The sequence below is a fragment of the Ruditapes philippinarum genome, unplaced genomic scaffold (genome assembly GCF_026571515.1).
Source record: "Ruditapes philippinarum isolate M1 unplaced genomic scaffold, ASM2657151v2 ctg544_1_1_1_1, whole genome shotgun sequence".
Taxonomy (NCBI): domain Eukaryota; kingdom Metazoa; phylum Mollusca; class Bivalvia; order Venerida; family Veneridae; genus Ruditapes; species Ruditapes philippinarum.
Genome location: NW_026855242.1, coordinates 204,371 through 221,039, shown reverse-complemented (window position 1 = coordinate 221,039; position 16,669 = coordinate 204,371). Strand labels below are relative to the sequence as shown.

General features: G+C 34.8%; 2 protein-coding genes across 3 annotated transcripts; one reads left to right on the top strand and one right to left on the bottom strand.

Annotated features, from left to right (window-relative positions):
* Window positions 1-1,720: 1,720 nt before the first annotated feature.
* Window positions 1,721-5,988, bottom strand: LOC132742583 (uncharacterized protein K02A2.6-like). Its single transcript, XM_060731028.1, has 3 exons — window positions 5,140-5,988; window positions 2,483-4,003; window positions 1,721-1,846 (listed from the first exon to the last, which is right to left on the bottom strand). The coding sequence occupies exons 1-3, from the start codon at window positions 5,986-5,988 to the stop codon at window positions 1,721-1,723; spliced, it is 2,496 nt and encodes an 831-aa protein (XP_060587011.1).
* A 2,948-nt stretch (window positions 5,989-8,936) lies between these two features.
* LOC132742586 (uncharacterized) lies at window positions 8,937-16,605 on the top strand. Of its 2 annotated transcripts, none has more exons than XM_060731032.1 (4): window positions 8,937-9,106; window positions 11,816-12,277; window positions 12,554-12,766; window positions 12,974-16,605. In XM_060731032.1, exons 2-4 carry the CDS (start codon window positions 11,861-11,863, stop codon window positions 15,680-15,682), a joined length of 3,339 nt encoding a protein of 1,112 aa, XP_060587015.1. In that variant the 5' UTR covers window positions 8,937-9,106; window positions 11,816-11,860; the 3' UTR covers window positions 15,683-16,605. The 2 variants fall into 2 exon arrangements, with proteins under 2 accessions (XP_060587015.1, XP_060587016.1); XM_060731033.1 differs by having other exon boundaries at window positions 8,947-8,998.
* Window positions 16,606-16,669: the final 64 nt, after the last annotated feature.

The following is a 16,669-nucleotide window of genomic DNA, read 5'->3' as shown; positions in this document are numbered from 1 at the left end:
TGAAGTCACTTTCGTATTTTTCAATGTGAGGGAAAGGAAGATCTTTTAACTTGTGTAATGCAAATAAAGGGCGGTTAAATCATCATAATGATTATTTTTAAAAATAAATATAATTGACTTCTGATATTGTACATCTACAAATTAATTGCAATTTTAGTAATACATTCAATTTAAACAGTATATTTGATATTTTGTATGCCACTTTCGTATTTTTCAATGCGAGCGAAAGGAAGATCTCTGTATATAACTTGTGTATAGAGAATTTGCAAAATAAATGGCGATTTAATCATCATAATGATTATCTTTGAAAGTAAATATTATCATTTTCTGATATTATACGTCCAATTTGTGCAATAATAGTAAAATAATTTCAATTTAAACGGTATATTTTAATGTAAGCGAAGGAAGATATAAGAATTTGTGTATATAAATTATGCAAATAAAAACCGAATTAATCATTAATATGATTATTTTTTATAATAAATATAAGTAATTTCTAATAATATACGTCTACAAACTGCAATTTTATTGTAAAAGTCTATTAAAACGTTACAATTAATATTTCAAAAGTCACTTTCGCTCACTTTCGCTCACTTTCGTCAAAAATCTCACTTTCGTATTTTAGGCAAACCCCTTTTTCGGCGCCGCCCCCCATCCAAAAGATACATCAGGGGGTTGCCAGAAGGGGGATGTGCCCCCTTCTGTTAGGGGGGTTTGAAGGGGGACGGAGTCCCCCTCATCGCCAAGAAAATTTTGGACTTGTGAGAGGCTAAAAATGACCCCAGGTCGATCATAATGTAACGTGTAACCAACGCTGAAAAGCCTTTGACTCTATCTCAATCCCTTGATAAGTTGCAGCACTTTGAAATAAATTTTGATGGAAAAAATCGAGGCAAAATAGTGATTTTTGGCAATTTTGAGATGTCCCCTCGTTGCCATGGTAACAGGAATTTTAAGACTGAGCATGTCGTTACAAAGGCAATGGTCCAGCCAACATTTGTGCCAAGTTTGATTAGTATTGAAGCATTTTTCATAGTTTCATATCAGTTTGAACTTGTAACAGGAGGCTTTTCAGTGAAAACGGCCATTTTTCACAATATGCTCATGGGGGAAAGGGTTAACGTATCCATGAAAGAGAAATTTAAAAATAAACGATCAATATTGGTTAGAGAGATAACCTCGACACAAAGATTATTAATTAAGTTACTGCACAGAATACTCGTTGCATCATATTTCGCGTTAAATCCCAGGCTACTCGTAATGTAGCCCAACAAATTGTGCGCTTTAGGGCTTTTTTATTATATAGACGATGTTCGCCCTTCGCGAGACATCTATGAAATATCAGATTATAAAATCGGTCTGTCTTGCCGTCTAAATATTGAGACAACTCGTAATGTAATCTCGTGGTACTGTGTTCTTATTCTAGAAAAAAGCAGTAGCTGCACCTACGAAAATGTGACTGACCTATAGTTATTAAAAGTAATAAAACTGATCATTACCAGTAATATATAATTATGGGCCGAGTTGGAATAGGGCCGAGCTGACCCTGATTCGTATAAAATCGGAACATTTTCCCTCAAATTTGGAAAAAACTTCTGTTTTACTTTATAATGAAAATTATCAAAAATTTATTTATGGTGGCTGATTTGGAACATTAGTGCGTCGTGTTGTCGCTATAACGACAGCACGACAAAACGCCAAAATACACGTTGTCGCACTGTCATCTTGTCGTCCCGTCGCTAACGATGCACACTGTTGTATGTTTTGTTTTAGTGACAAGTATATTATCAAGAATATTATATCTCAAATGAGATGTCCAGTAAAATATACTATTGTATAATTTGAACTAGAAGAGACAACAAGAGTACATCTTAATATTCCAAGATTTAATACACAAGTGATGTTACATGTAGCATGCTATGGAGGCGGAGCTTATCAGTAACTAAAGTCTGTTTCAATATATATCAATATAGAAACATCTCCCTTTTTTTATTTTAAATCATGAATTTTATTAAATAATGCATAATATTCATAGCTAATTTCAATAATACTGATTGAACTGTTTATTAATTTTCTCTACGTGACATAGTTTAGTTCTTTATTTTTTGATAGTCACGGTATATTACTGTGATAACAAAATACTTTAAACTCATTATTTTCAATAACTGTTATTATCTAACCCATTCATTATTATCATACTTCGGATTGCCACGCAACAATCGTCCAGCCCTTGTTCTAGCACGCGAGTTCACCGGCGGGTCACTTTGTTCCTGAGATGAGTTATTTTCCTCGAGAGGTAATTGAGGGGTACTTGAATTTATATCATGATATAAGACTTGCGCATGAAATGATTCAATATCGGTTGTGTCTTCCGGACTTTTGCAAGTAAAATTATATTTATATTTATATTTAAATTATCAAGCTCGTCTGACATATTTAAGTATGTATTAGGGAGACTTTGGCGTGATAGGCAGTCACTTACTGGTATTTCTTTACCAGGAATGTGCTTTACGATTAACTGATACTTAGACAGAGCTAGTAGCATTCTAGATAATCTAGGCGGTGCTGCGGACATTGGTTTTTTCATAATGGCAGATATTGGTTTGTGATCGCAATGTACGATAACTTCTCTACCATAAGTGAATTGATGAAACCGTTTGCATCCGAACAAAATTCCAAGCATTTCTTTTTCAATGACGGCATAACCGATTTCAGTTTGCGTCAGGCTTTTGCTTGCAAATGCGATAGGTCTATTGTCTTGAAATAAACAACAAGCGACTCCGAATTTTGAAGCATCCGTTTCCAGTATAAGCGGCTTTGTCGGGTCATAGTAACCTAATACTGGTGCCTGTGTTATAATATCTTTGACTTGAGAAAATGCTCGGTCATGAACATGATCCCATATGAACTCTGTATCTTTTTTCAAGAGGCTCCGTAAGGGGGCTGTAACTTCTGCTAGATTTGGCGCGAATTTAGAGAGATAATTGACCATTCCCAAAAGCCTTTCGACCATTTCGCGGTTATTGGGGATTGGCAATTTTATAATTGCCTCAATCTTAGACGGATCAGCTTTTAACCCACTTTCCGTAATGATATGACCAAAGAATGGTACTGATTTGGCGCCAATTGTGCATTTTTGCTCATTAAACCTGATACCTTGCTCGCGCGCACGTAATAAAACCTGTGTAAGACGTTTGTCATGTTCACCTTGCGTGTTTCCCCATATTAAAATATCATCAACAAGAGGGTGTATTCCATTTATTCCTTCGAATATCTGATTGACCTTTTGACAAAATATATCACTTGATGATGATATACCGTATGGTAACCTTAAGTATCTATATCTACCGAAAAGAGTAGCAAATGTTGTGACGTAAGACGATTGATCGTCTAGTTGTACAGACCAATATGCATGAGTAAGATCTAACATGCTAAAGTATTTAGCTCCAGCGAGCTTTGCTGTTACGTCATCAAGTGTTGATGTGACATAATGAGGTCTACGTATTGCGTCATTGAGCTGTTTTGGGTCTAAGCAAATACGTAATTTTCCGTTCGGTTTTTCGACCACAACAATGGGGTGTACCCAGTCCGTAGGTTCCGTCACTGGTGTTATAATTTCGTCTTTGACCATTTGCTCAAGCTCTAGCTTAAGTCGCGATTTGAGCGCTTCCGGTACTTGTCTCGGAGGTGTAATTACTGGAATAGCGTCATCCCGCAGGTGTAATTTGCTTTTACCAGGGAGTATGCCTACGCCCCTGAACAAGTACTCAGACATTACTGACTCTTTAGTCATGTACTGAGTATTTTGGCAGTTTATGTCATATGTGAGTTTAATTAACCCAAGGTCAATGGATGTCTGTAATCCTATAAGCGGCGGTGCGTCACTGTTAACGACATAGAAGTCTACAGTAACTTGCGCGGTACGATAGCTACAGGTTAAACTGATTTTTCCTATAACTTTTATTGTATCACCTGAGTAAGAGATAAGTTGAGAATCGGGGGCCTGCAAAGGGATTCTCATGTTGAGCGATTCAAATTTGCGCTTAAGCTACAGTCTCACTTACATCCCGGCAGAGCCCCAGTAGACGTCCGGGGTGATCCGGGAACGACCGGGGTACAACCGGGAACAACCGGGGTACATTCGTAACTCTGCCGGCAACGTCCTGGATGATCCGGGATGATCCGGGAACATCCGGCATTCGACCCCGGATGGAATAAAATATTTAATATCACCGGGATGGTCCGGGATGATCCGGGAAGGTATAGCTTTGCCGGCTTCGTCCTTAGCTCTACCGGGAACGACCGGGGTTATACCGGGAAAGCACCGTAGCTCTGCCGGCACAAACCGGGGATGATCCGGGGTATGATATAGCCGGTAGAGCTACGGTAGAGCTACGGTAGAGCCCCGGTATATGCCGGCAGAGCCCCGGTAACTACAGGCAGAGCCCCGGAGGATAAAGGTAGAGCTACGGTTGATCCCGGTAGAGCCCCGGCTAAGCCCGGATCATTTCAAAAGAATTACGACAATTTGCGATGATTGCACTTGTTTGTATTAAAAGCCTTCCCATTTCCCTTCTATCCAGTATAGCATAAGGATTTTTCAGAAAATAATCATGAATTACTATTCTGGAACAATATATATTATATCAAATAAAAATTATGTATCAATGTTATTATTTTCGGGAGTTTTCAATCCACCGGGGTTCTACCGGGGCTCTGCCTGGATCGTCCTGGGCTTTGCCGGGGCTTTGCCTGGATCGCCGGGGCTCTGCCTGGGTCAACCGGGGCTCTTCCGGCGTCATCCGGGAACGACCGGGAAAGCACCGGCATGGACCGTAGCTTCACCGGGGCTCTGCCTGGATGATCCGGAGCGCATCCTGGATGGTTAGTAGGGAACTACCGTAGTGCTGCCGGGGTAAGTGTGACCGCCACAATAATTTCATCCCGTACCGTCCCGGATCATCCCGGTAACTTACCGGGATGGTCCTGGGCTCTGCCGGGAGTAAGTGAGACCGAGGCTTTAGAGAGTATGTTAACGCTGCTCCCTGTATCAAGTTTGAAATTAATGTTTTGGCATTTCGGGCCAATCTTAATGTCAACAAACGCGCGATGTGGGGCTGGCGATGTTTTGTGACTTACCGTATCAATGAAATAGTTATCCATACAAGAATCATCACTATTTTCACTTAAATTGTTCGACAATTCATGAACATGTTTCTGTTTGTTTGAACGGCATACTTTTGCCCAATGATTGTACTTTTTACATGATTTGCACTGCTGTCCATATGCCGGACATTTCCTTCTTTGAGTGATGTCATGGTATGTTCCACAATTTCTACAGGTAGTTGTTTGAGACTTCTGTTTCGTGTCGATCCTGGCAGCGCTCTGTTCCGGTTTGGCACGACCTTGCCTTCGTCCATGTTTGACGTAATTTATGTCTTGCTTGGGGTTAAGAATGTCCATTTGTTTTTTACAGTATTCGAAATTTTGTGAGATTTGGATTGCTTTGTCTAATGTTAAGGATTCTCCTTCGTTAATTAATTTTTCTCTCAGTCTTTGGTTATTTACCCCGAAAACAATTCGATCTCTGATCATTTCGTCCTTTGTTCCTTCTTGGTATCTGCATTCATTGGCTTTCAATTTTAGTTTTGTGATGAATTGGTCTATGTTTTCATCACCCTGCCTTTCGTTGTTGAATTGGTACCTAGCAAAAATTGGGTTTAATTTAGGTTGAACGTGGTTTTGAAATTTTGTGAAGTACGTATCGATCTTTTTTCTATCATCTGCGTTTAAATTCCAGGATTGCATAATGTCTTGCCCCTTTTCTCCTACCCATATAAGTAGATATGAAATCCTCTCTTCTTCTGATTTTTCTTTGAGGGGTCCACTGAATATTAGTTTAACATTTCGTTCAAATTTTTCCCAAGTTGTTGGTAAATTAACACTGTCCCAGTTCATGTTTGGTGGGTTTATTCCAGAGAGTGCCATTTTGTTCACTTTTTTTTTTTAAAGTTTCAGTTAATATGAATTTGATCTAAATGTCAGGTGAAGTTAAATTTAATTTCCATTTTTTCTGACACCATGTTGTATGTTTTGTTTTAGTGACAAGTATATTATCAAGAATATTATATCTCAAATGAGATGTCCAGTAAAATATACTATTGTATAATTTGAACTAGAAGAGACAACAAGAGTACGTCTTAATATTCCAAGATTTAATACACAAGTGATGTTACATGTAGCATGCTATGGAGGCGGAGCTTATCAGTAACTAAAGTCTGTTTCAATATATATCAATATAGAACACACACCAAATGGCGCGTTGTAGTGCGGTGTGTTGTTGCGATGTCACATTGTCGCTCGGCACAAATCGAAGGATTGGCTATTTGCATAATATAAACCAAGCGACAGGGCGACATCGCAACAACGGCGCCGCGCGATGTCCAACGCGCCGTTTGGCGTGCTTCGCTAGCGACAGGACGACAACGCTCCGTTTAACGCGTTTCGCTAAGCGACAAATCGAAAAAGCGATCACGAAATCGCTATCGACAACGCAAGGTGCAAAGTGTACCAAATCAGCCACCATAAAAAAGAACATACATGTTTTATCAAATCGTTAACTAATACATGTAAATTTTGTTGTTTAGGCCAAATCGTTTTTTCCCAACAATTACGTGCTCACCCGGGACAAATTCTTTTCTAATCAGCTCATGCAGCTTTTTGTTGGTCAAAATATTTTGACATTCTGAGATATTTTTAGTCTGGGTCAAAATCTCTCTTCTAGAGATACACAATCTAGCACAATATCCCAGCTAGGTTGGACAATTACTTGGACTAAACTTTAAATTTGGTACGCAAAAACTTCAAAACGATCTTATTACCTAACTTCCATTAGACCCGTTATTAAGCATCGTCTAAACACAATCAACGGAAAGAGCTATATGAAAAATTATATAGTTATTATACCAGATATCTATGTCTCTGATTATACCAGCAATATCTCAATCTTCTCACATCATCTCGGTGCGTGCACGTTGCTGAGAAGACACGTGCAGGACATCAGCAGCTAGACGATTGAAAATCCACTGCAACGTATAAGACGGCAAGTTCTCGTGTTTTCTACAGCTCCGGGTAACGTTTAAGAAGGCACGACTTAGTCTGCATTAATTTAACTATTTATAAACCGAGGGTTGTGGTCATACAAAGTAGGTAGGGACGACTAGGAATGTGTGCTAGGTTACGTAAGCTCATAGCACAGAGAGTGACGACTTGAAAGGCAGGCCATTTGCTTGGCACCAACAGCCTTTTAAGGGCTTTCTCACTTTCTCCTTTTTGAAAAAAAAATCATATTTCAACGTGTATAATAATAATACATTATTATAGACGTTGAAATATGTTTTTTTTTTCAAAACGGCTGATATTATGTTTTTTTGATATATATGATCAATACATGTGCTGAGAATGACAAATATACATTTTATTTGGATTTTAAAGGCGTTTTGAGCGCCACACCCCGAGTGTCTGTGGGATGCAGTACTCGAAACACGATTGTGTTATTTCTTCATTGCGCGCATTAAATTCCAAATTAACCACCCGTTTATTGCAAACGGAATGGTAATATGTTAAACGATAACTTTTACGACATGGTACATGTACGTATGTATCTTGACTTTAACACTTTCTTTATGCTATGTCATTAATTAAAATCAATTCGTGTTTAGACAAATACGTACAAATCCTATTTCTGCATTCGACATTTTCCCCATGAAATTTGAAAGATGAAAAGTTGAATGCGCTTAACTGTGACTTTTTTGGTAAACAGACGTATTAGTTTAATTTTGTTGAAAGTACAATTTATTTTAAAGTTAGCAACTTGAAAACGTAAAAGCGTCTATTTAAAGTGCATATAAGCGTACGATGAGATATTTATGATTTCTTGACCAGCTGTTAAAGACCCTTGACCCGAAATAATTAACCACAACTAAGAAATATGTGTAGGCAAAGCATCAGTTTTAAGTCCTAAAAATCTAGTATAAAAATAGATGTACATGTACTTTGGAATGATATTCAATAGCTAGGTGTTTACAAATCTTTAGATATGCCTGAAAAAAATATTTTTTCTTCCGTGATCATGTTCCTTATACTTGTACATAGATTTTTTTTAACGTGTATGTACTAATGGGAAAAAACATGTCTAAAAAATTAAATGCAGAATAATGTTGTGGTCGTGTGATCTTTTCTCGAAAAGTTGTAATATTGAATGTCTCGTATAAATGGTGTATGTATACAGCATAAGATGTTATGTGTAGGGTTTTAACAACTTTTAAGGAAAGATACACATATATTTCTTTCATATAGGTATTTTGGAAGTATTCTTTTTTCAAAATTCATAGTTTTTTTCAGCAGATATATATCATTGACATATTACCGGCCAAGTAAATAATAATAATAATAATAATAATAATAATAATAATAATAATAATAATATTAATATAAAAATAATAATAATAATAATAATAATAATAATAATAATAATGATAATGATAATGATAATAATAATAAAATTAATAATAATAATGATAATAATAATAATAATAATAATAATAATAATAATAATAATAAATAATAATAATAATAATCGACTATTTTCGTAATAAAGGTTTAAAAATATCAAGTGAATCAATTTGAAAGCAAGGAAAATACATGTATATTGTTTAATGTAACATTAAACAAAATTACAATATGAACAAAACGAGTGCATGTTTTATTTATTTTCGACATTTAAGGTTTATATGAATGAGTCACACACACAAACCAACAATTAATTGGCTGCTTGTGAAATCTGATAAACTATAACATGTTAAATCACTGCACTTGTAAACTAAAACTAAAATATGATAACAGTTAACTTTACAAGCTGACCGACCAATCAGTTATCTACTCGAGATACGCCCCCCTTCTTTGCTACATCACCAAACGGTACGGAAAACGTTGCTCGGTCAACTTTCTTTTTTTATGTGCAAGTAAAAGTATAAAAAGATAATATTTGAAATCAAACCATGTTGAATAAATCAGTAATGAAAAGACGTTATACGGATTTATAACGGTAAGAAATCATTTTATTGCTTCCTTAACCTTATTTGTTAAAATGCATCAGTCTAATTTGAGTATACTGCTTTGCTTCTAATACCGGTGCTAGGGGGCGTGAAGCTAGCTTCCATTTTCAACTAGTCTTCCGTTTGTAAACAGGCTCGATCAAACTGAGTCTTTTCAATTTTGTCGTCTTGGACTTTCTGTAGGGACGCGATCTGTTATTTTTTCTAATCTGCTTGAAATTTATTTTGCTGGTATTACACATGTATAGGTAGAAGTTTATATTTGTTTAATTATGATATTTACAAAGAGCATTGCGTATAATTGTCATAAAATGTTGAAATATTACCACGCTGGCCGGATATATAGGCAGTCCATTATTATTCTCTATCATACAATTACATATGATTTTGATATACATAAACTACAATGATAACTACTTTCAAGGTAAAAAACAACAACAAAAAACAACATGTTCAGCAGAATTTATCTTTTCTGTCCTTTTTTATAACTTCAGATCTTTTGAGGTTATATTTATCGATAAAGGAAAGCGAGTACATTAAAAGCTAAATTGTATACTGTACATGTATGTATACTGTCCCAAATATCTTATAACGAAGATAAAAATCTATGCTGATAAGATTCAATTCTTTTGCATAAACAATTCATTTTTTTGATATACAATTTATTTTTAAACAAACAAGGAAGATATTACCGGTACCTGTATATTATAAAGTTTAGGTATGTTATACATCGTATTATCTGCCTGCTTCCTTCTTTCTTGACCGATATCTGTATTAGATTCATGTCTTGATGAACCACCTGTCAAACCCTCTTTGTTAAACAGATTGATTTATTAAATAATTATATAAACATGTTTCTGATAACTTATTCAATAAAAGACCGATATCTGCATTGACTTAATAAATCCTCGTCGAGCAGGTTTTTGTGGTAATTAAATATATACATGTTTCTGATTAAATGAGGACCAAATTAATTCTATAACAGTTGTAGTAAAAGGCAGTCCGCAGACGGTAGGAGGATGCCACCATTATAAAAAAAATAAAACAACATCAAAAACAACCGAAAACAGTAACTCGTTGCAATTCAATTTTAAATAAGTACTTTCAAATTTCTAATTCAAACATAGAAACACATTTATATTACAGCTGTATTATTATTGTACATGTACACCATTGAGGAGATTATTTCAAAGTTCGTACACAATATATCTAAATTAAATCATATATAACCTGTCAAAAAATTGAAAGTACAAGTACTCAAGTACATCTGGTTTTTCCTACCAGTCTCAGCATGAAGTTAAGGTGATAAAAAATACTTTTACATGATTCAAACAGGCTATAAGAAGAACAAAGAAACAATTCAATTAACGATACAATGTATAGTGACTCATAAAGTTTGAAGATATATATGTATTCACATTTAAAAAATACCCTCAAGTCTATTTGAAATATAACTAAGATGACACGTTATTTTAGTACATGATATAGAAAATAGTTTTACTGCCTTTGTTTGAAAATTAAACAAAGCAATGACGTCAGCAACTGTATATCTTTGTTCTTGGGTATGATATAAATATTTCCAATCCCTTTTTCACAAAGAGCACATTGCAAACACGTACCTTACATAGCATTGTCGAAAAAAGGTAAACTACTTTTGTACTTTTTAAAGAAAATATTTTCATATACTTTGTATTTATGAAAATCTTAATGTTAAAAAATATAAAATATTTTTTTAGTTTTTTTCTTTCATTTATACACGTATATGTACTTTAATAAAATGAACCACTAAATGTGCTCTGAAGGATGGACTGTTAAATGCTCTTGAATTGTGTTCCTATGGTATTTATCATCTGTTTTATTGTTGATGTTTTCTCTGCTGTAACTCAAATTAGGAAATGGAAAATGCAAAAAAAAAAAACCTAAGCATTTTTAATCTATGTTTTAAATTGTGTTTCATTAGTGAGCTATAAAACGATTTAAATATCAATGTTCAATGTCATATCGTACTATCTTCATCAATATCAGTATGATGATTGTATCTGAAGCGTATCTGATAGTTTAATATGATGTGTGATTAAACTAAGAATATTTGTCTTAATTTAAGTATATATTTGATTTATCTATTCCTTACAATGTATAGACTGGAATAGCTTGTGGTTCTATTTTCTGAAATGTATGAATTCCATTTAACATCATAGCTAATAAATGCAAGGGTTTTATTTATAATTTTTATAATAACTAACATTATCGGACACTTTTACTACTGGAGAATGAAATTTGAAACACTATTCACTCTATGGAACAATTTATTTATTAAACAATTTTTGTTTATCATGTATATATAAAGAGAGATCTATACAGTTTTTAGTGTTGTTTTTTTTAAATATTATCTTTATCATACCACCGGTATCTCATATGTTTATTGTCACGCAGAGTTTTATCTTGTAATTTTTTTTATAGATCATGTAAAATTTTCAATTCGTATTGACACTCTTAGTTCTTTGCAATATAATCTCAGTGTTAAAAAGTTTTCTTTCTTATCAGATAAACAATATGAAGTGAAAGATATACGGTATACCAACTAAAGACAAGATTGGTTTTACATTTGCACGATATCTGATAACTTTATCAACACGGTGACATTTTTTATCCAACACCTATGACATTGTTTTAAAAAAAGTTTTGAATAATTGTTGCAGGGTATGGCCACCATGAGGACACCAAGTAGATAAAAAATTTACACAATGGCACCGCTAACACCAATAGGGATTTCCCCGATTTCACAGAGTATATCTGTAGCAAGTCGGCAGCAATCAACTGTTCATGTCGTAATAACATCGACTCAGAATGTACCAGGCGGCAGCTCATCAACTCAAAAGCTAATGACACCTGGAATATCTTCAAACACCCCTGGTGTGACCGACAGAGAAAAATCATCAACTGTCGGACTTTCGTCCACAAGGATATCAACTATAAATAGTAGATCTACCACACCGAAACCTGCTTCTGTGACTCTGTCAACGGTACGAAGTAATCCACCCAGTGTCCCTTCCACTAGCATTGCTAGCTTATCCACAACAAGAAGGAATCCATTCATCAGTGTACAATCCCCAGGAGGAAACCATCCAAATTACTCGACGATCCTGCCTCCTATCTCGCAGGTTCTTTTTAATACTTTCAATTAGTAGCAGCATTCTACTATGATAGACATAACAAAATCAATGAATAATTTAACGTTTTGTGTCTATATCTGTGTGTCAATTCAATATACATATTCCAAGTATATCAGTTGATTTATCATTAATTCACTTGTTTTCAAAGTGTGTAATGATCTATTTTAACACATATTTCAATGTACAGAGATATTCAATTAATGACTGAACTATGTTGTGAACCGTAACTTCTCTTGCTAATTTTTGGTGTAATTGTTTAATCAGGGTCAACATGGAGCAGCTAATGGTGATGGGGATGGCGCAAACACATCAACTATCATTGCAGGAGTTCTTGTTCCACTGATTTTAATTGGAGTAGCTGCTCTTGCAGTATACATTTGGTATCGGCGGAAGTATCCGGTGAGAATGGTACTTGGACGTGACTTTAACAGATTCTCTAACCCTGCTTATAGTAAAAGAGCATCGACATTGACTTTGGTAAATATTAGATTTATATACAAAATCTCCGACAAACATTAATAAGGCAATGTGGCTTAAATTGTTACAAGCTTATTATAAAAAAAAAATGTTAATAAAAAGGTTATCAAATGCAGATATAACACTGTAATAATATTTTGATGTTTATGAGTACATGTATGACCTGTTTTAAATGTTAAGATTTTCAATAACATTTTTCAACTGCAGGTAAGAAACGATGAACGAAAGGAATGGGATACATTATGTAGGAGAAACCCGGATCTTTCAAAAGTAATTGAAGATGAGCAAGGAGGAATTGAAAACGAGGCATTTGATTCTGAAAACGAAGAAGGCAAAGGAAAAGACAATGATATAAGGCCGGAAGCAGACATCGAAAACCCTGCTTCAAATGACATGGATAAAAAGTTTGAGGAAGACGGATTACAGAGCGAAGGTATACGTCGTGAACGACCAAAAACAAAAAAGGCAATTCTAGTTAAAACAAGTACAATGGAAGATTTTGAGAATGGATTTGAACTTGTCACGGAATCTGATTTAGGTCAGAGAACAGAAAGTGAAGTTAGTTCAGGAAATGATAGTACTGAAACCCATACAATAAGTTTAACATTTTCAGAAACATTTGATGAAAGACATAAGACGGAACGAAGCGTATCAGATATTGGTGATGTTAAAGATTCTGGCGCGGTTTGTGTAGAAAATATCGATTTAGATAATAAAGAAAATATAAGTTTAAAGTCTGCGTCGGAAGATACAATCGGGGAAGGCATAGATGTACAAGACGACAATACTTTAGATGTAAGTGAAATAGGGTCTTCTCAAGGTAATCAATCATTTGAGATTGTAGGCAATGAACAAGAAATTGATGCATTTGCCGTACAAGACGAGCCAGATGTCGCCGAAGGAATGACTGACACATCACAAATGCTTACAGACTTCCATTCTCAAGAGAACTCCGAAGAAGTCTTACAGCTAGAAACACAGGATATTGACAGCGGTGGCGAGTCTTGTATTCCTGAAACAGTGAATTTTACATCGCCTTTGGACAAAGTCGGGATTGTATCTGAAATTGTAATCAATGACATGGAACAACAAGAAAACATTCAAGAAAATTTAAATGCATCGCATACTACAGGTGAAGATGAAAGTGAAGACGGATTTCAGGACAACAAAGTGCAAGCAGAAGACGAAACATATCAACAACCTTCACACAACACCAGTTATGATAAACAGGAAGTGATAAATGAGGACAAATCAAAGGATGATGATATCAGTCAAAATAATATGACTAATGAATACGATAGAAACGTATTAGAAAAAGAAAAAACTGAAGTTTTAGAAAAAGAGAAAAATGTAGTCGGAAGCAATGATTTACAAGTTCATTCTTTAATAGACTCCGAAGGTGCACTCTCTGAGGGATCTGCTGATGAATTAGATTCTCAATGCTTGATTGCTCAAAGAATAAAGCCGTCATTACAATTATCAAATGAAAACATTGTTCTTGATTCTGTCCCACAAAGTCCAATAGTTCTTGTCCAAGAGTCATTCATTCTTGAGAATGAGTCCCCACTTCCGGTGTACTTAGATAGCACTCATATGAGTCCGGGACGGGGGAGGCGAGCATTTACACTCAATGATATTGCTTCAAAAGGCACATCAAATGGTAATATCACCTCCGAATTTAGTCTGCCAAACTTAAACGATGAAATATCAAAATCGTCGCCTGTGATATCTGAGCTGAAAACTTTCACCCACAAACAATTTGAATTCGAATCAAAACATGAAGAAAGCCGATCTACTGACGATCAAGTGACAAAGAAGGGCTTGACCTCTGAAAGCATAAAATCAGAAACATTTCAAACATGTGCAGATGAAGAAGAAGGACAAAAACAAGTTTCAAGTTTCAATGACGTCCCAGAGACCAGTGAAATAAATGAAAATGAAGACAACCAATTAGTTGCCAGTATATTTGACTCAGCAAGTACCTCCGGGTTAGAGAACACACATGCCAAGAAAGACACATGCGATGAAAGCGATGAAATGTTCATATCTTTAGACAGCAATTCTTCTGAGTTTACTAATAACAAATCTGATAATTTTAAGGATTTAGATAGCAGTAATTTTGATGATTTTAATTTTGTGAACACTGGTTTTCAGTCAGGAACAGAAGAATTGTCCCCAAAAAATTCTTTAAACAGTCAGGATGACAGCTTAGATGCAAATGTAATAACTTTCGATGATAAATTAACTGATGATTATCCATTCGTAGACAATTTTCCACAATCGTCGACACCGACCGCTTCATTTGTTGCAGGAGAATCACATGACCAAGATGAGGATTTGATAAGAAAGAAATTAACACCGCAAACTTTTGACTTTGGTAATTTCGACGAATCCGATAGTGAGTCTTCGAACTCTGAAAAATCATCCGAAAAAAGTGAAATTATTGACACAATCTGTTCCACACCCACTGGAATCTTGGTTGATACACAATTTTTGGGGATAGAACCTTTTGATAAAATGGATAATGCTAGAGATAATTATGAGGAAAATGTTGAGAAGCAGACGTTAGCGTCTGCTGGAGAAATGTTTAGTTTAACTAGATCCACTGACTCATCAACAGAATTGTCATGGGAAATCCTAAGCGGAGAAAATAGTCAAGACTCAAAAAGTAACGATCTCTTAGATATCACAACAAAAGACACTAAAGAAAATACGTCAGAACACCAAGCTATTTCTATAAACAAGGATCAAAACAATGATCTTCTCTCGTTATCAACAAAGCCGGGATTGATCAATTTTGATTCTTTTGATATGTCAAAACAAAGTTCCGTAAATGATACTAGTATGGGAAGTTCGACAACGACTGATATATCTTGGGAAATTGTTAATGAAGAGGGAGATAACTCAGAGTGTTAACATCATGTAAAGCTATTTATATTGTTAAGAGATAAGTCTCGTGAAGAAATTGGTTTGAAATGTTACTCGTATTGATTCATTATCCGGAATTTTTCTTTTACAGCTCAGCAGAATGTATGCACTCAAGTAGATATATGTTCAAGTAAAGCAATCGTTTTGAATTTCGATGCCTTAGAAAGATATGTCATATCACGGATCTATATTACATATAAATCCGTGGTCTATTTTCTCAAACTAAGAGATAGAAATTTGTCATACTTTATAATTATATTGTTAACCTACTGTATATGATTACTATTTTCGATATTGTATTGTTAGAACCAAGTTAACATCAAACGAGAAAAGGCGAACATTTTTATCAAACAATATTACTTTTTGCTTTGTGATGTAAAGTTCCTGTCTGTTTGGAAAAGGATATGAAATCGAGTAATTAAAACACGAGTTAATGTAACATTGTGATAGAAAATAATTTAATATATTTATATATATGCAATTATTGTAATGATTTCTCAGCTTATCTTAGTTTTATAAACGTTTATGTTATGGAATGATTAAGATTTTTTTCAGCATTTTATTATTTGTATTTATTTACCAAAGCACGGATCTTAATTAATAATATAAACCCGTGACCAAAGAAAGCGAGTTATTTAATTAATATACCTTCTCGGGATGGACATGTATTTAAGTGAAAGCTTTTTATGTTTCTATTTTTAAGTCCACGGCCAGTGATATGTATTTACTTGTTTGTGATATTTGTAATATAACATATCTTCTATGTGCCTTTGTTACGGCCTACGTGAGCACTTTTTTCTTTATATGCTTGAGGTGAAAAAATGGGTTTTCTATTTCAATGTATACTAACTGTTTTTAATTCTAGTTATTTTCGACATTGTTATTTCATTTAATAAAATATTCAATCAGAATTTTATAGTGTCGTTTTGATTCGATTTTTTTTCGGAAACCACTTTTAGGCCTACTTCGGAAATT

What these genes read in the sequence shown, in the direction of transcription:
- LOC132742583 (XM_060731028.1), bottom strand. Translation starts at nt 5,988, where the DNA reads ATGGCACTCTCTGGAATAAACCCACCAAACATGAACTGGGACAGTGTT. An exon ending in ATAACTATTTCATTGATACG is followed by an intron (nt 4,004 to 5,139) that starts GTAAGTCACAAA and finishes ATCCCTTTGCAG; the next exon opens with GCCCCCGATTCTCAACTTAT. An exon ending in TTCCTGGTAAAGAAATACCA is followed by an intron (nt 1,847 to 2,482) that starts GTAAGTGACTGC and finishes TGTCTCTTCTAG; the next exon opens with TTCAAATTATACAATAGTAT.
- LOC132742586 (XM_060731032.1), top strand. Translation starts at nt 11,861, where the DNA reads ATGGCACCGCTAACACCAATAGGGATTTCCCCGATTTCACAGAGTATA. An exon ending in TCCTGCCTCCTATCTCGCAG is followed by an intron (nt 12,278 to 12,553) that starts GTTCTTTTTAAT and finishes TTGTTTAATCAG; the next exon opens with GGTCAACATGGAGCAGCTAA. An exon ending in GAGCATCGACATTGACTTTG is followed by an intron (nt 12,767 to 12,973) that starts GTAAATATTAGA and finishes TTTCAACTGCAG; the next exon opens with GTAAGAAACGATGAACGAAA.